Here is a 19,381-nt window from a genome sequence, read left to right on the forward strand (position 1 = left end):
TTTTTTTTTTCCACAATACAGTGATTAATCTCTGTGCTCAGCTGCCTTTTCAAGTGTCTGAAGGAGTTATGTTCCCACGCTTCTCTCTGGGTCTTTTGAAGACAACTTCAGTCACTCGTAGCCAGATCTTCTTCCTTCGGCTCAGATTTAACTCTGCTGCACAGTATTAGCAATTTCTGCGAGTCTGAGCTCCCCTGTCAGTACAGAGCTCTTGTTTGTAGGCAGCCAGAGAAGCACAAGTGCACAAACTCACTGCCTCTCCCACGCACCATGAGGAAGAGAGTTGTGCATGGAAATCAGCCTCTCGCAGTACAGCTCACCTCCTCACAAGGTTTTTTCCAGTTGTAGTCAGGCTAGTAGGAAGCAGAAATCCAGCACACCCCATGCTGTCCCAGTCCTTGCTGCAGCTGCAATGCTGCCTATCTACAGCATCTGAGCCCAGAGAAGGCTGGATTTGCAGGGCCCTGGCACTACACCGCAAAGCTGGAAGACCATCCCTGCTGCGGCAGGCTTCCAGCCTGCCAAATACTTTCCCAGATCACTGCAGCCTGTAGTTTAGGAACATCCTAAACCAGAGATTGCTTCTTTATGTAAAATGGCCCACCAGGAGCTTTTCTGTCTTCCATGAGCACACAGGATCACTTTTTGTACCCGTAAAATTATTTTTAAAATTAAAAATCCAACCACACCGTCAACATCTAGCTTTCACAGTGTAGTCAGCACGTCCTTGTACCTGCCAGAGCCTGGTGCAGCATCGCATCAGGCAGAGCAAAAAGGAGCCAACTGCAGCCAGCGCCTACCAGGTAAATCCTGAGCTGGATACTGCTCTGAATGGAAAACATCTGCACCCACCTAGAGCTGCCAAAGCTAAAGATTGCTCTGAAACTCCAACAGGCCCAAGTTATGCTGTTATACCACAGGGCTGCACAGAAAGAGTCAAACCACTAGAGGGAAACCTGACCTCTGTCTGCAACAAACTCTCCCGCACCCCTGGGAGAGGAAGGGCAGAAGGTGGCCTTAGAAAGCAGGAAAAGGTGTTTGGGGCCAGACTTCCACTGGGCTGCCCGAGGGCAAGTCCCTGGGAACTTACACCTTTGCTCCGATGTCTAGAAAGACATTTAAAAACACTCATGCAACAGTACATCTAACACATCTGGAAGAGAAAAACCGCTGGAAAACGTATTTCCTAGATGCTTTTCCCCATCCTCCTTTAGCCAGTTTCTTCCCTCCCACAGGTGTTTATGCAGGTAGCCTGGGAGACCTCAGCTCACCTCAAAGCCAAGTAAATGGGATTTGGTAGCAGAAGGAAACCCAAGTTGGGGTTAAATGAAAGGGAGGGGGGGAAAGAAACATGGTTGTGAAGCAAACCATCCATCAGTATCAGTTTTGTTACTTTTGAAATGCATTCAGCTCCTCCGCAATGCCTTTACACTCATGCTCTCACTCTGCTCACTTCCATGGGCGAGGGAACGGCAGATTTAAGGTGGAATTGGAGAAATATCTGCACATCTGGCCAGTTGCCACTGTATATCTGGGTGCTCCAGAACAATCCCAATTGGAGGTTTAGGCTCAGTGAAATGATTTGCAAAGGAACTTTTTCTTCTGGCCTAGAAAATTTAAGCACAGCATCACATCTAAAGCCCCTTTTTGCAAAGGCCAAAATAGGTCACGCTTGGTGCATGCATATGAGGTAACCCTTGGGATCAGTGAGGAGTCCAAAAGCACAAGACTTCAAGGCAACAATGCAACAGAGCCTGGCCCCAGTGCACACAGCGGCCTGCGCCTGCCCGTAACCTAATGCAGCACGGCTCTCGGTTGAAAGCATTCGGGTGAGTTATTAAAGTCCCTTTTCCACAGCGTTGCACCTCCAGCCCTGAGGCTCCAGCAGCTCTCAGTGCTGTAAGCCAGTGACCGCCAGCTCCATCCACTTCTGCACCCCTCTCTTCCCAAACACTCACCCCAGCGCTAAGCCTGGCTCTCCCACACATTTGCCTAAGAGCTCTTGTGCCGACGACACTCCCTCATGTGGTCTAGGTCTGACGGTATAGTGAAGATGCTGCTCAAATGCTAGAAACACTAGATGAAGGGGCAACACTTAGAAGTAATGCTCTGACCACCGTTAATTTACTTGCAATGCAAGCAGCACACCCGGGCAAGCTCACATCATTAAATTTCAGTGCAACAGAGCAGAATCTCACAGTCCTTGTCATAAGTAATTCTCCTAAACAGTAGAAACAAGGCATTTCTTTTACTGTTAAGCAGATATCTTGTTTGTATCTATTTACTACATTCTTTTCCATGTTCCATAAAATAAACTGTGGACAACCGGGAGAAGAGTAAACTAGCCAACCATTAGTAGTAAGCCCCAGGTTTGTCATCTATATTACATGCAGCTGGATGGTATTTCTACCCTTTTTTTTTACAGCACTAGCAATTTTGGCAGCAGAATAACGTAAAAACATTTAGACATGGTTGAGTCAAATGATACAAAAGTATATACAAATGATCTACCTTCTTTTGCCAGACAAAGCTCCATGCAATGGATATTACCTTTTGTAATATCAGAATTAGCAGTGGAACTTGGAATACCCTTTAGCCAACTCCTGAAAATCATAACATGAAATAAGATACAAGCTTCCTTACCTCAATTTCCAGCCAATAACCCAAAAAGGACTGCTTCAGTGAAGCTTACTCTTGCCTACAGCTGACACATGACAAAGAAGCATCTGAAAAAAAAATGGCATTAATTCTTTTCACATTCTTTTTTGTCCCTTTTTTTATAGCTCTCTGTTGCTGGGTTTCTTTTTATAGAGTGCAATTATGTATGGGGGAAACTCCTGACTTTCAGTCAGCTGTGGCCACTGCTGAGATCAAGGAACAAATCTGTGCTAAATTAGGCATGGAGTAAAGCAACCTAGTGATTATACCACCTGGTAAAGGGCTACTGTCATCATGCAGAAAATAAGGACTCATACCAAGGTAAGAGTTTATGCCACTCTGGTATTACATTGATTTGTACTCAAAGTGTGCAATCAGTTAGGGTCTCCTCTGCCCCCCTCAATGCTAAGACACATACAGCTGTTACATTATCCAAGGTGATTTCTAATCACCTCAATCTTTTGCCTGTGAAAGCACATACTTGCACAAAAGGCAAAAAAAGACCACCTAATGAAAGACCAGCTCAAGTATTCCTATGTTATAACTAGCAGAATTTTGTCTAACCTGCTTTTAATAACACCTCACAGCAAGGGGTATTTCTAGTTTCATCTATCTTCAGCATTAGAAGGGTTTATTTTAATTTCCAGCTGCAGTGTAAATCCATTATTTATTTTCCCATCTGCAGTAGATATAGCAAACTATTTATTCCCTTCCCCTTCATAACTACCATTTATGTATTTGAAGACCTATTTTTGCTCTCCACACTTCAACATCTGTGCTCTAAATACACCCAGCTACTTCTGTGCTTCAGACATAGCTCACTATGTTTGCTTCCGTTTTCTAGGCTCTCTCTTGGATTGGGCTGGGTTTTTTTCTTTCTTTCTTTCATTTTTAAGAGAGGCACCCAAGACTGAATATAGTTCTTCTAAAGCCTTAACAATTGCATACCCCATAATAACGTTGACTTTTTTCTACAATAGCATAATCTTCCATTTCATTTCCAGTCATACTCCATTTGCAGTCTACTCTAAGCCCCAGACCCTCTTTTGCAGATCTGCAGCATGTCAGGCTCACCCATATCTCACGCTGGTGCTCGCAACTATTCCTATATGTGTGCAAAACTTTGCATATGTCTTTATGCCCCATTGAATTCTTTCTTTTCCAAACCATTTATCCAACTTGTCAACACCATTTGAAATACTAAATTTCACTTCCACTGTCTTGTAGACTCTCTCATTCCTGCAATGACTAATCATGTTGTAAATAGAGTTAAGTCTTAGGTTAGGAAGTTGCAAACAGAGAAAGTAATTTTCATAATGCTTCTAATAATATAGGGAAATATCATTCTAAAAGAGTATGTTCATAGAGTTATAAAAACTACATCCATTTGTTTTGTACCATTATGACTTATTCTAGTCCCTACTAGTAGACAGCCTACACAAAAATCTGGAAATATTACTGCTTTCTTGTGAAAACTTTATTTCATGTGCCAATTTCTTGACTATAAGTTGTCGGACATCTGTGAAAGGCAGGGTGAAGGTAAAGCCCCCTCCCACTGGCTGCAAAAGCCAGGCGCTTCTACCCACCACTGCGGGAGATCAGAGAGAGAGGACAGATGCTGCACCTCTACAAGCTGCGAGCTATGCAAACACAAGCAATACTGCTGCTGTGCTTCAGAATACCAAAGCTGAGAGGCAACATGGTTTTGGCTTTAAATTAACCTCGGTTTAAGAGTTTTTTGTTAAACAATGGGGAATGAGGGACATCACACAGAGACACAGTGTAATGTCACAGCCAGGCACCCTGGGGCTCCTTGGGTGGCTCCTATTTCACCCCACACCTGACAGCATAACTCTGTCAGGGCTAAAGTGATGACCAAATTGTGCCTTTATGTTTAATTAGTGACTGATTAACACATCCCCCAGGCGAAAACTGCCCTCTGCTGCTCAGCACCAGAGGAGGCCCTGAGCCCTCTCCCACCATGGCCCTGAGGAGGGCTCTGTGGGTGTCCATCACTCCGACCTTCTCTGGCAGCACTGCAGGCTGCAGCGTCATCCCATGGGAGCAGAGGGTCTGACCCCATCATCCCGTAGGCGCAGAGGGTCTGACCCTGAGAAGACCCCCCAGCACCCACTCGGGCAGAGTGGCGAAGGCCTGACTTATGATGGGACTCTGGTGGGCTGCAAGTCCCTGGCTCACTAGCTGAAGGCATCTGCAGGGAAGCTTTGCTCTTTCAAGCTGGGAGATGACCCTCAGGCTGTGGTCCGGGGTGTAATGGCGTGCCATTTGAGGAATACTGCAGATTTAAGGTGGAATTGGAGAAATATTTGCACATCTGGCCTGTTGCCACTGTATATCTGGGTGCTCCAGAACAATCCCAATTGGAGGTTTAGGCTCAGTGAAATGATTTTGAAATGATGCAAAGGAACTACTTCTTCTGGCCTAGAAAATTTAAGCACAGCATCACATCTAAAGCCCCGTTTTGCAAAGGCCAAAATAGGTCACGCTTGGTGCATGCATATGAGGTAACCCCTGGGATCAGTGAGGAGTCCAAAAGCACTAGACTTCAAGGCAACAATACAATTAAATCCCTACGTGATGACCTACCCTCACAAATTTCTCGGGCACCTCAGTACAAACCCTGTACAACTACCCTGGTCTTAACAATCACCCTTCCCACCCAATGCAGGAAGAAACGTGGTTTATTCAGAGCAGCCTGTAACAGCACAATAGGTTTTCAGTAGAGGCTTATGCACCCTTCATCCTACTCCAAAAAGATGAGGCAGTCCCTTAAGACAAGCGTGGTTTGTACCACAAAACCCAGAGGCAGTCCTTCTTGGAGAAAGCGAGCTGTCAGCATATGTTCAGGACCTTTATCTGACTCCTCGAAGGCCCCCATGCCCAGGACCCTGCAGCACAACAAAGTCCTACATAACGTACAGCAAGAGCCATCCCTGGGAGCAGCCACGTTGGTTTCTGGCCTCCGCACTTAACACGGGCCAACACACCTCTAGCTGGATGCAAAGTGATAAAAGCGCATTTTTAAAGTGCAGAACATCCTGCCTACCGCAGACAGACAGACACACACACGCTCACACCCCCCAACCCCTGGCAGGCAGGCTGGACCACTCTGGGTTCCAGATAATTGCTGGGTCTTTCAGAGGCTGTGTCCACAGAAACTCAAAAGTTGTCATCTCAGGCTGGTATTTCAGTAACCTGGTAAAGTTACTTGCCAAAACTTCTGTCTCCTAAGATTTTTTTTTAAATCTTAGCTTTTCTCTTTGTTCAAAAAAGTCTGCATCTGATTGTGTGATAGTTTCTGCCATTCTAGAATTAGTTAATTTGAGAGGTTTTCATCTGTTTGAGGTTTTTCACTTTCCTGCAGATTGCTCTCTTGATCCCTTTCATGTTACAAGGCTTTTCTATACAGACTATTTATAGGAATTCACCTGTGCTAAAGCGAAGGGACCTTTTCAGCATTCCAAATAAATCTCTAGCACTTGGTTTGAAGTGGAAAGCTAGAAGATTATCATTGTAAGTAGCATGATTATACTCAAATGAAGTGCAGTTTTATTTCTAAAGCCATCCATTCACTCTAACTTGTGTGTAAAGACACTTGGCTATGGCAGGCAGCCAGAACAAGGACAACCATATCGACTCAGCTAGACTACCATTACACCATCAGAAGGATATAAGTATCTAGCCACCGTTAGGCTCAAACACCACAACCTCTCTGCACACAAAGGAGGCTGAATTCCCACTCTCAGTGAAACAAGCCGAAGTGCCTTTCCCCTTTGGAGCCGGCTGGGCTAGCAGCACATTGCAGCATCCCCACCTTGCCCCTCCTTCTGCAGCATCCGAGAACCTGAGACCAAGACGCACCAGTTATATTATAAATAGTAATCATATGCTGATAGCAAGGGCAGATAACCTACATACTAAGAAGAAACAAGCTACAGCTGATTGAACTTACCTCCGTTACTGTCCTCTTCAGATGCCAGACTTGAGGATGGCCAACTCTCTTCAAGGCAGAGTCGCCTTCTGCACTGGAATAAATAAGGAAATTTACTCAGTTGCCCTTTCCAAGGAAGAACAGACAAAGCCATGTTTTCACAAAGAGACATTTTTTCAGCAGCATAAAACAGAGCTCTCTCTCTCAAAGGCTGGCTATGTTATTAAAATAAAAAGCAGTCGGCCAGGACAGATTAGGAGAGGTGAGAACAAAATAAAGCTCATAAAGTAAGTGTTCATGCAACCCACCTGTACAATGTAATGACTGTTATTAAGTCATTATGACATTGATACACACACAAATATATATTTTATATAGACACATATGGGGAGAGAGCACACCACACAGAGGAAAAGTCAAGTTCCACCTTGCTGCCTCTTGTCCCATTTACAGGCATAAACTACCCCAAGATGGCACTGTTGGGTAGCATTTCCTCTACCAGCACCGGCAACCACTCAGAACTAGGTTCTTGAAGTAATTGCAGGGATCACTGTACCATTTTCTTAAACTTTCTTTTTTTTCTTTCTTTTTTTTTTTTTTCCTGTCTGACTACCTCTCCCTGGGCACTTTCTACTACTCAGCAGCACTCACTGCATCTCCACGTTAAATAAGTCAGTGATTCAAGTTGGGACTTTGGTACCTTGGGATCTGTCAGGACACTTTATGGAAGCAGTGCGGTTGACAGCAATTCTCATACCCTCAGATCTAAGTGCTAAGATGAGGGGGGAGAGTCTGTACTGCCAAATGCACCCTGCCAGTAAACTTGGCTGTGATGGAGCAATTCGTGCTATAGTCTGCAGTAACCTCAAGAAAAACACCAAGTTAAGCAAACACGTGAGCCATGGACATGCTAACTGCCATCGCATAGGTGAGACAATACCAGTATAAGAAACAACCCCCAACTCACGTCACAAATAGCCTTGTCCCTTGGACAGCAACATTTATTTTGACCATACTGCGAGGGGCCAGAGCTGGTCTCACTTCTCTGCAATCCTTCAAGACATCTTGGATCAGCCTTATTAATGCACAGCTGAATACACACTGGTCTGAAAACAATAGAAAGGTAGTGGCAACTTGGTAATACATAAGAAAATGGGAAAGACCCAGAGTGCAAAGATGACACACATTAATTAAACAGGGCACATCTCAGATCTGGAAAATGTTACTTTTAGGCCAGCCTGTGATTTTCATTTGACTCTAATCCATTGCAGTTACAGGCTCCAGTGTGTACGGTTCCTGCCTAGAAATGCCAGTCCCTACACTGAGGAAAGATGGATGAGGAAAGGAAATGGAAAAAGGCAGTTTCCACAAAAGTCAGCTCTTTTTCAGTCCAAGCCATTCAACAGAAATGGATCTTTCAGAAAGCTGTAGCATTGAGAGTGCATAAACCCTGCAGATGAGGCAGCTCCTACCCCTTTGTGCAGGGCCGTCTGCTTGAAGGTTTAGGAATGACTGTGCAAGGCACAAGCGTGCAGTGCGGCTGCTGCTGCTTTCCTGCACTGGCGTCTCTCTGCACCAGACTGTAGTGATGGTTGTTGACTTTCATCAGACCAGATGGAAGATGGTGATGTCAACAGTGCTCAGGTAATACTCGGTATAATGAAAATGCAAAGGAAATAATTCTCATTATGTGTTCTGTTACCAAATGCAATGCAAAGGCTGAGAAAAAAGTGTTTTTCTAAGAAAAAAAAATAAATCTAGATACATTATTTATCACAGTATGTTATATGGTATAGATGGGTGAGCATAACATGACTCTCTGATCTGATCACTGCCTGTGTCAGGAAAAAGAATAGTGTGCAATAGCCACACGCTGCCAACTGGAGTGGTGAGACAGAGTGGAGAAATATCCTATTTCACTGCAATATGATGTTAAAACCCACAGGAGCCTGAGTGCTCAGGCCTGTCAAAGAGCTATGTGGTGTCCCTGCTCAGGTACCAGGTTTGTATCCACACGGCTGCTAACCATTAGTTCCTTTTACTAGATGATTGTGAAATTAGCTGGTGGTTTCATTTGAAACCTTAGTTTTGTGCACACCTACCATTTCCTTTGGTAGTGCCACTGCTCCATGAGCACAGCATCTTCATTAAACAAAAGCTTTTCTCTGTTTTAAGCAATCAACACAGCAGCCTCGCATTTTTCCCTTTCCAGGGGGCTCCTCAAAAGGTACAGTCTGTATATGTCCCATGGAAACACCTGTAAGAATTGCACACATCTTGGTGGATGGCAATTGTTGTGGGCTCTGTTTCACCAGTGCCAGCCCAGCTATGCCAAGCAACCACAAACCCTCTCAACTGGCCAGCTGGCACAGGTGGGGTGTGCTGGTGAACCTCATGGAGCAGACTGCAAAGCACATTTGTGCAGGAAGCTCTGTGTCTATTCTTACACAGTTTCACTAAAGCTCAGCTCGCAGCTTGACTGGCTGCTCCTTCCTACAAATACCTAAGAAAAGTTACAGCCTATCGGTATGTCCATGACCAGAATTGCTTTTGGCCAGACACAAGCTGCTCTGTCCCTGCCTCGGAGGAGGGATGGACTGGCCATGAAATGCATGTCCTCACTGGCACCTGGCTGACAATGGCCATGTCTAACCAACCCCTTTGGCTCTGAGAGATCAAATTGAACTATGGTGAATCAGATAAATTTCAGCTCAGCTGTAGACTGTGGGTATCTGAAGTTATGAAGGAGATTCCACCTTGCATACTTGGTGTCCTGGTGGTGAATTTCTGAATCAGACACAGCTGAAGATATTCTGTACCTTAAAATATTACTCCCATGGTTCTGCTCACTCAACCATATTAGCGTGAGACTGGCTGCTCACCAGACTGGCCAGTTCCTTTTCTCTCAACATACAACTCTAAGAAACCTTTGTAAGGTTTCTCAAATGTAGTAAGAAACAAATCTACACTCATAGCTGGCCAGCTCCCAGAACAACTGCACTTTTTGCTCTGTCCTGGGCTGCTTTTAAAGGTCTCTGCCTCGTCTTAGAGAGGCTGAATGTGTCCGTTCCCCATAAAATACAGCAGTTGCCAGGTTTCCTGACTTCCAGTTTTGCAGTCTCCTGCACTTGCTGCAAAAAAGTGGCTACATGAGAAAAACTCAACCCTCTAGCCATCCACAGTTCCCAACTGTGCAATTAAGATACCTTACTGTAAGCCAGGCTTTGATTAGTTATGAAGGTGAGGAAAAGAGTACTGAGCAACCCAAAGAGCACTAACGTGACGCGCAAGGCCCCCAGATAAAGAAAACAGTTTGTATTCCAACCCAAGTACAAACAACAATATCTAAGTCACCAATGAAAATTGAGCTTGTTCTTTAATTTACCTGTTCTTTAGACAGAAAGAGCATCAAGGTACATCTTCGGGTAGGTGACAGCATCACAAGCTCTTTGTGTAGTTCTCCTTTCCAGGAGTGTGCTGCTGCTCAGCTGGAGTTAGATGAAGTCCCCAGCATCTCCCCTCTTAAAAGAAGGAGGCCAGCCCCTTTTGTGGTATTAAGCTGTGGTAGCCTGCTCAGAACAAGACAACTTGCTAGCTTCACTCACTTTGGCCATCCAGTTTTTGAAACCTTTAAACACACACAAAAATATCAGAAGCCAGTCACAGCACAACACAGAAGACAACTTAGACTCAGGTCTGGGCTGATAAGCCTTCTGTTTCCCCACTGCATCCAGCACTCTTCACAAGAACAAAGACAGTTTTTCACTCAACCCCTGGCTCTCTACTGGGCAATGTCTTTTCCTGACTCTCTTTGCTCTGCATGATTAAGTCTTTTTATCAAAGATGATATTTTATAGCTGTCTGGGAGAACAACAAGTCACACATGCCTTCAGAGTGGCACAGAAACACATTGGACTCCACCTTTGAAACTTGATTCATTTGTGCTCGAGCATCCTAATTCTAGACCTGAGACCCAACTTATTCCATTCTGGCCATTAAGTACAAGCAAACACCTATTTTAGACATTTGTGAAAGCTGAACTGCAAAGCTGCTTTGATATATTTTCCACTAAAAAAGAAGAACAGCAGAATTCATGATGCTGTAATGCAAATGAATGTGGTTTTGCACTGTATGAACATGTTTCCTCTGAAACAGATTTTGATTCCTTGAAAATGGCAGTGCTGCCTGCTGTTGCCTGACTTAGGAACAGCAGCACTTACTGCACCTAGAGGATAAAAGATGGAGAAAGCTCACCAACCTCTACAAAAAACCCAAACAACCAACCCACCCACTCATCTTTGCCATAAGCGTTATAAATTTTTTGCTCATATACTTCTTTTTAGTTACTCAGAGTTTGGTTTAGGTTCTTCCAGCCCCGATTCATTTGCTAGCCAGAACGCAATATTGGGAGAAGGATAAGGTTGGTAAGATTGTTGTCTCTAGGCAGGGCAAACAATATACATCCAGCACATTTTAGTCGCTAATTAAAAAAAATAAACTGAAACAAAAAAAGCCCTTCTCCCTCCCGTTGAAAACCTCAGAACCATGCAGCTGCCTGGGCCCCTGGAATTCAGCAGTGCTGGGTGATAAAGGCACTGGGAGCAAGCAACAAAGGACTCTCTGAAATAATTCCTGCTGAGCATATGCATATATAGCACCTGGTGGGAGAAACTACAAAAGCAGTCACCAAAGACAGGGGCAAACAAGCTCTAATTTCTCAGACAATAACCTATTTGCAGGTGTGGGAGTGAGTCATTCATAACTTGCCCTCATTAAATATGCTCTACATAAAAGTTGTCCTAATTTAAACCAGCAAAAGGCCAGCCGGCAAAAGAACAACTTATACGCACACCAACAAATTACATTACCTACAAGCAAGGAACCCACACATATCACAAGCAAATTGCCAACTTAGCAAACACGCCGTTGATGTGTGCAGAAATGCTGACTTTCTGTTTAGCTCTGCTGCACCAAGTGATACTAAATGGGAAGTTCACAGAGCCACAAGGAATGAACCTAGTGCTGGGAGTGAAGGCAGCACAAAGTATTACAATTCATTTTTAAGCTAAGTCTGAAATATGCCTGAGGTGAGAGGATTAAAGAAGCAATCCCATTTCAGGGGCAACATGACGCAGAATAATTCATTCAAAGGTCACACATAATTGTAGGGTATTAGTTTTCTGCTAGTATTTTGTTGCACTCTTAGATTTCTTTTCGTGACTCCAGATTCATTACAGTCCATTGCTGAGACTTGTAGCTAGCCCACAACTCTGAGAAGACAGATGTTGAAAAGCCGTTGAAACCTCCCAATTCCATAACGTGTTTCCCAAATTATATGAATCATGTTGCCTTCATTTCCTCTGCCACGTGATTTTCTTATGAGGTTTACCCAAACTTTGTTTATGGGTTCTGCTTTTTTTTTTTTTCTTTTTTGCATCAAATCTCATATTTAGATGAGACAGGTAGAAAAAAATGTGTTAAGAAATTGCAAGTTTTTTCTTCTCCAAGTCCTATGGTGCAAATGCTGGTTCTACTTTTCCTCCAGGAAGTGCAGAATTTCCCCATAAAGACCAAATTACCTCCAAAGTCAGGTGACAATTTGAAAAACATCATTTAGAGCTTTTTTTTGGTCTGTATTTACTGCTGCAGCAAAGGGTTGCAGTGTGTACAGTAAAAAAGCAGTCCACAAGTCAGAAGAGTGGCTCTTAGCACTAGCAAGCAAGTTTCACACTTCAGCCAGAAGGGTTCCAGAGAGAAACTATTTGCAATTTCTTTACTGAGAGTGGTGAAGCATTGGAACAGGCTGCCCAGGGAAGTGGTGGAGTCACCATCCCTGGAGGTGTTCAAGGAACGTGTGGACGTGGCATTGTGGGACATGGTTTAGTGGGCATGGTGGTGTTGGGTTGATGGTTGGTCTTGATGATCTTACAGGTCTTTTCCAACCTTAATGATTCTGTGATTCTGTATGAAGTGTCCATATGACATACACAGATAAACCCCTACTTACAGTTTTATTCTTCTGCCAGTTTTATTGCTTGGAGATAAAATTACTATGTATGAGAATGTCACGTTGTCATCAAACATCATTTAACTTATTTTCTGTAAATTATGTCACTTTACGTAACCATGATCATCTCTTTGATGCCAGTCCCAACCAAGACGCAGCTGGCCAGGACCTGAGTTGATCAGCAGCTTTGTGTCCTTTGCTATGTCTCACCCCTGTCCGCTATCTCCTGAAGACCACAATACCCTCATATTCCTGCTGTTCACTCTTTGCAAGCACAATTACCTTTCCAAAAGGTGTACATTGCATGACACCTCCCAGAGCAGAGAAAGCGCTTCAGACTCCATCAGGAAAGTCCTATTGATGGAAAAGCCTTGAAAGCTCATTTCAAGAAAAGTGTGTCTTGGCTACTATATGACTCACATACACAGCACTAGTTTAGTCCTCCATATACCTCACTCCTCTCACCAATAAGCATTTGTTTGCTGACTTGCAGTTATGAATCAAACACCTGAACTGGCTAAAACTGGCACATGCCCTTTAAATAGCTTAACAGCTGCATGTGTGTAAGTAGCTGTATCTTTCAGAAGGATCTGAGTGCTACTGATCTCCAGTATGCAAATTGAGCAGAAACTGGGGGAAGAAACCCTATTTCTATGACAGCCTCTCCTACAACTTTCCACTTCCCCATCTCCCCTCCAGCTCAAGGAATAATTGAAAATTTGGAGGTAGCCACCACAAGCCCATAAAAGCTCTCAGCTGCTTCACACCAGGTAAAGTCCAGTCCAAAACGAACCCTGGCTTCAGAGACAAACTGTTCCCCACCCTACATTGACTACTGACTGGAAACAGCTGAGGATTCAAGTCTTTACACTCTTTCACCTTCACTTGTCTATATAAAGAAACAGAGAGCATGTTTTGAAATAGGGAAGAAAAAAAAAAAAAGAGAAGAAAAGAAGGATGTGGTTATGCCATTTAGTAAGAGTGCTGGTAGGGTATGGTCTGTAAGCAAATGCTCTCATGCTCTATAGAACAGCCTGGACTGAAGCAATGCTGCTGATCTGCTTGCTGATGTTCAGGTAAAGTAGTTCATACTTTAACTAACAACTTTTTTTTTTTCCCAATAATTTAATAGCAGCATTGATTGCAGAGCACTATTTTTAAGCTAGTTGGATGACTATTTTTTATAAAGATCAAACAGTAAGATCAAACATGTAGTGTTGCTTAGCTTAGAGCAGAAAGAAAGATTTCTGCTTTAGTGATAAACTTAAATGTATTCTGTTGCAATCAAAATACTTAGAATAAAATGATAAGAAATTATCCAACTACAGATTAAATATATGGCAGATGCAGGACTTAACTGCTCTTCATTGTGCTAAGCCATCTTACTCTTCTCCTGTGCATCCACAAGAGAATAATTTATATCTAACATGAATAATGTTCTAGAAAATAGACATAAACAAAGTCTGCTTCATAGCAGTAACATTACTTGGTTTGTATTGATTAGGAGGGTAATTACTGTAAATGCTATAAAAGTCCTTGCTGAAGCAGGGACCTGAATTTTCCTCATTCCTCTTTTGTAGTTTAGCTAGATTAAGAATGATTGGTGTCCTGTGTTCTGTCATCTGATTATAATTTCCTTACTATTAACGCTACACCTACACTTACAGTAAGTTATAGATTTTATGATGATGATGTTCCTGCTAATGAAGCTTTCATGGATAAGAACATCCTTAATCTGTCATCCCCAATCTGTGCTAACACACAGACTTTTGTGAATCCCAACTAGCTCGAATAGGAGCTACAAAGAGGAAACCATTCACGCATCCCACCGTGCCGCAAGGAACCTGGCGAAGCTAATACTGTAAAACCTTGCTGTTCCATTTTCTAGGTCAGCACACCTTTGCTGCTAGCTTAACCACAAGCTCCTGCTATCGGTAAACCCAATTAACTAGTCCATAGGAAGTGGAAAAGCCTCACTCAGTAGGAGAAATAGAGACCAAATGGAGCAGTGATGACATAGGGTCTGGACCAGCTAAGACACTCTCCCTCAGGTAGTGTTAATTACAGGCTTTTATGTTATCTTTTGGCTTCTAGAAGTTGTCTGAAACAATCCTAGAGCTGCAGGCGAATCATTTAGGAAACTCGTGGAGGACGGAGGAAATTTCTTCAGAAGACTGGAAAAGAGCAAACATGGTACCTGTCTCTTAAGAAGGTGGAAAAGAAGGAGTTGGGAAATGGTAGATCACTAAGCCTGGCTTCAGTATTTGGAAAAATATTGGAATCACCCACCAAAGAATCTGTTCGAAAGCAACCAGAAGACAAGACAGCGGTAAGTAACAATCTGCACAGATTCATCTGAGAATGACTGAAATAGAAGTAATTTGACTTTCTTCTGTGACACACTGACAGCACTGGGAGATGGGGTGTAGGAGGGGGAAACAGGCTTCAAACACTACCTCTAAAGAAATTCTCATAAGCAAACAGAGGAAACATGATCTGTATGAAGCTTCTATGTGACTATTGAGTACCCACTGAGATACTAATCAGTCTCTACCATACAGGAAAGATGTATTTGGTACAGTTCAGTATCTTCCAGATTCAGTATCATTAGTACTTTTATTAATAATTTGGAACATACAGTAAAGATGATGCTTTGAAATGACTGCAAGGTTATTTGTCAATGAAAATGAATCTTCAACTAATTTTGGGCAAACATATTACTCAGTGTGAACTGAGTTTGCAAACAATTCCCTCAGACTACTCAAGATGTGAAATATAAATTTGAGGAGGGGCAAAATGGTAAAAAAAAATATCAAGGTTTTGAGAATCAGGCACTCCATTTGAGTACTTGAAATTACCAGTTTAAAGGCTGCCTAACATTTTTTTGAAATTAACCATTTTCAGGAGTAATGCTATATGTAATTTTGTACTAATGAATTCTAAAGAAAAGGCATTCAGTGAAATAGAAACCCAGTAAGAGTAGAATCAAAACTCATACTTTTAAGAAATACCACAAGCAATTTTCTGATATTTTTATGTAGCACACAAAGTGCTGGATTAACAGGTGTTGTCACTCCCCCAAAATGTTTAATGTCATCTGATTTTTCCCCAGCTAAACGGATGCTCTTGGTCACAGGACACACATGCTCACACAACAGCTCAACACTCCGATTTCCTCTTACCTGTCTTGCCTTCAGGTGACAGCAGCATCTGCCTACAATAATCCTTTGTACACGTAACATCAGTGCATCTCCAACTTCAGTGGAATTATCTCACCTCTCATGTACCACAATCACATGATTTTCTAGCCAGCTGCCACACATTGCTGGCTCAAAGGGATTGACTCAATTTCAGATTTACTAACAAACCAAGGTTTTCTTTTTGTTCTCATTTCTGACAGATAAATCCACTGATAACAATCAGATTTCCTTTTGCTATTTCCTAAGTTCACAAACCTGCCACAGTCCCACTCATGCGGCGCAGTCCAGTTGTCTGGAAGCAGCAGTGGGATCTGGCCCCTGACCGACAGCACCTCCCCACAGGTCACACTCGCGCCTACAGTGGAGTCACTGGGGGAAACACTGCCAAGTAGTAGTCTCAGTGACTTTGTGCATCCCCCTAGAATCCTGCATCCAGCCTGTTTGTAGTCCTCATCAGCTTTCTTGCAACCATTTCCTCACCTACGTAACAGCCCTTGTTCTAATCCCCAGGTTTTCTAGTGCTATTTAGTTATTTCTAGTACACTTTACTGAAATGCGAGTGCCTTCGATCTTCAGCCTTTCCCTTATCTGAAAACGCAGGCACTTCATCAAAGAAGATAATGGTCTGGCAAGATCTGTCAAAGCCTTATTTAGTAGTTTTTCTTAAAAATCTGTACAACGCCTTGACTCAACAGTTACAGAATTGCTTTAGTCACATTTGACACTCTTTTCTTCAACAGATAGACTAGATTGATCCTTTTCCAGATACACTAATAACATACATACTTCGTAGCAATTACTGGGTTAGACCTTCAGCTTTACGTACTTCTTATTTCCGTAGTCTGAGCTGGAAAGAAACCGTTCTCCCTAATACAAGCATGTTAAGCTCTGAGTGCATTCTGTGTGCAGATACAGTTATTCCCATTATCACTCACTGATTCCAGTAAGTCATCCCGCCTCTGACCTCCAGCACAGTACCAACATCCCTATGAAAAGCAGAGGTATAATTTCAAGGCCATCTCCTCAGTTAATATTTAGCAGATCTACTTTTTCTCCATTCTCCTCTCTCTCTTTTTTTTATATTTTATTTTAGCCATGTAAACAAAAATCTTTCACTAATTGTTTTTTGATTTCTTTAGCAAAGTCCAGCTCCATTTGGTAGTGCTTATGAGCTACCTGTCACTTTTTGTCCTCCAAAGCAGAGATTCCCCTCTTGATCAAGTTCTTAAAACCTCTTCACTTACTCCTAACATTTCTTTCGAGCTACTTGGTTGGCTGAGCTGGACTGGAAACTTTAACTACCAATTTCTTCTCCTTCATTAGGATTTTTTGTGATTTTGATTTAAAGAGGTTATCAAAAAGCACTTTTAAGGCATAGTTTGTTAAAGCGTATGTCTATTTTTAAGAACGGTGATAACACTTTTTCCACACAAATTACACTTTTTTGAAGAACTGTATTATTAAGATGTCATGCCTTCCATTTGCTAATCTGTGCCAGATTATCTAAGATAATCAGTTAAAATTTAAAGTACTTGCAAACCCAAAATTTAACCAATGCTGAAAGTTAAACACAAGCTAGAAAATGTGCTTACTCAATTTGCACCTAGATAAAAGATCAGTCTTCTTAAGCTGACCTTCTGAAAAACTGCATCGGATACAAGCACTATAAGAAATTAAAATATCCATATAAATGCGGGTGTAGTAAAAGCACATCAGCAAAAGCCACATAGGGAATCACAAATATAAGAATAAAATCCCAGCTATCAGTTTGACCTGCTTTAATATGGAACAATAATTTCATTAACTTCTGTGTGGTGAAGGAACCAAACGTAAGTGTTATGGAAGTTTCAACAGATGTACAAGTTACTAGCAACAGCCAGTACACTTTAGAGTTTTTGAAAACATATGTTTGAATGGGTCAGTCTCTTCAATATCTGAATGGTGTTATCTTAAAGGGCAGGGCATGGTAGTCAGTGGATGCTGACTACCCGCCATTGAGAATCGGGGTCCTTTATAACAGATCAAGCGACTCAAATTGGAAAGAGAAAGCTCTGTGCTTGAAATGAGGATTCACTTTCAGTAATAGCCAAAGACTGATCAAGTGTACAGCTCAAAACCAAAAAAGCCCAGAGCTGTGTTTGATAGTATCTTGCTCTGATACATCAAGGCATTAACTGGGAGCCTTACACATATCCAACCTGTTCTCTCTGTCGTTTTAGGGAAGAAATGACCAACAGCAGCGGGGAATGCAATTTTACAGACATCGACAGCTTAGCAAAGGCCCTGCGGTTGGGGATCTCCATCCCCACCTTCATTCTTGGGCTGGTTCTCAATGCCCTGGCCCTCTGCGTGTTCTGCTGCTTTTGGAAGAAACAGACCAAAACCTCAGTTTACATGATCAATCTCGCACTTGCAGATGTCCTGCTACTTCTCTCGCTCCCGCTCAAGCTGTACTACTCTATCACAGAAGCACCCGGAATCCTGTGCTCATTCATAGAGTCTCTGTATTTCGTCAACACATACGGCAGTATCTTCATCATTGTCTGCATTACTGTCGACAGATATATCTGCATAAGGCACCCATTTGAAGGTCGAGCTAACCAATCCCCCAAATGGGCTATCTTGATTTGCTGTTTCATCTGGGCAGTAGCTTGGCTTTGCAGCAGCCCAATGTACGTGTTTCACAAGAAACATAATTTTAAATGCTTTTACAACATGTCAGAACAGGCGTGGAGCATCCCCCTCATTGTTTCTGTGGAAATCTTTGGATTTCTGATCCCGCTCGCAGTGATGGTTTTCTGCTCTGCCCAAAACATCTGGATTCTTCTGAATCACAAAAGTCAAGCTAAAAAGAAGGTAGAAGGTAGTGGCTCCTTACGAGTCATTATCATCAACCTCGTGGTGTTTTTGGTGTGCTTCACACCTGTCCACCTTGCGATCTGCCTACAGTGCCTGGTAAGACAGCACGTGATAGTGGACTGCAGTCAGAAACAAACCATCAGCCTCTTCATTCAGGTGTCAATGATATTAGCCAACCTGAACTGCTGCCTGGATGCCATCTTTTATTATTTTGCTGCAAAAGAATTTCGTGAGAAAACACACCTGAAAAAGGTTATTGAACTATGTCCTGTCTTTAAGCCTTGTGCCATATGATCGGACTGCCTGCGGTAGAAGAATGCCTCTTCCTCAGCTCCCACTTGCCTCACAGGACGCCGACAGCATTATCCCTGACATAGCAGTAGACTCACTTTGGCCATGGCAGGGAGGGTGCAGAAGGGAGAAGGACAATGTTTTTCCAGTGAATGTGAACCTGTTCCATATTTTTCTTCCCTTTAAACATGAAAGAGGAAAAAATTTGGAAAAAAGAACCAGCATTAGCAAAGTGACGGAGTGACACCAAAAGAAGCATTAGCCTTGACGGTACCTACTAAATGTGAAAGGCTTGCCAGAGGAAAACTACCCAGATCACTGGAATGCCACTTAAAATCAGCCTTTGTCATTGCTGCGCCCATTTTCCTTTTGCCAACATGATCAGAAAGTTGTTGCCAACAGCGCCAAACAGAA

At 42.8% G+C, this 19,381-nt stretch overlaps 1 protein-coding gene across 1 annotated transcript; it reads left to right on the forward strand.

Annotated features, from left to right (window-relative positions):
- The first annotated feature begins 18,043 nt into the window (after window positions 1-18,043).
- LOC104254925 (G-protein coupled receptor 55-like) lies at window positions 18,044-18,970 on the forward strand. Its single transcript, XM_009808824.1, has one exon. The coding sequence runs from the start codon at window positions 18,044-18,046 to the stop codon at window positions 18,968-18,970; it is 927 nt and encodes a 308-aa protein (XP_009807126.1).
- The last annotated feature ends 411 nt before the right edge of the window (window positions 18,971-19,381 follow it).

Source organism: Gavia stellata, chromosome 11 (genome assembly GCF_030936135.1).
Source record: "Gavia stellata isolate bGavSte3 chromosome 11, bGavSte3.hap2, whole genome shotgun sequence".
Lineage (NCBI taxonomy): Eukaryota > Metazoa > Chordata > Aves > Gaviiformes > Gaviidae > Gavia > Gavia stellata.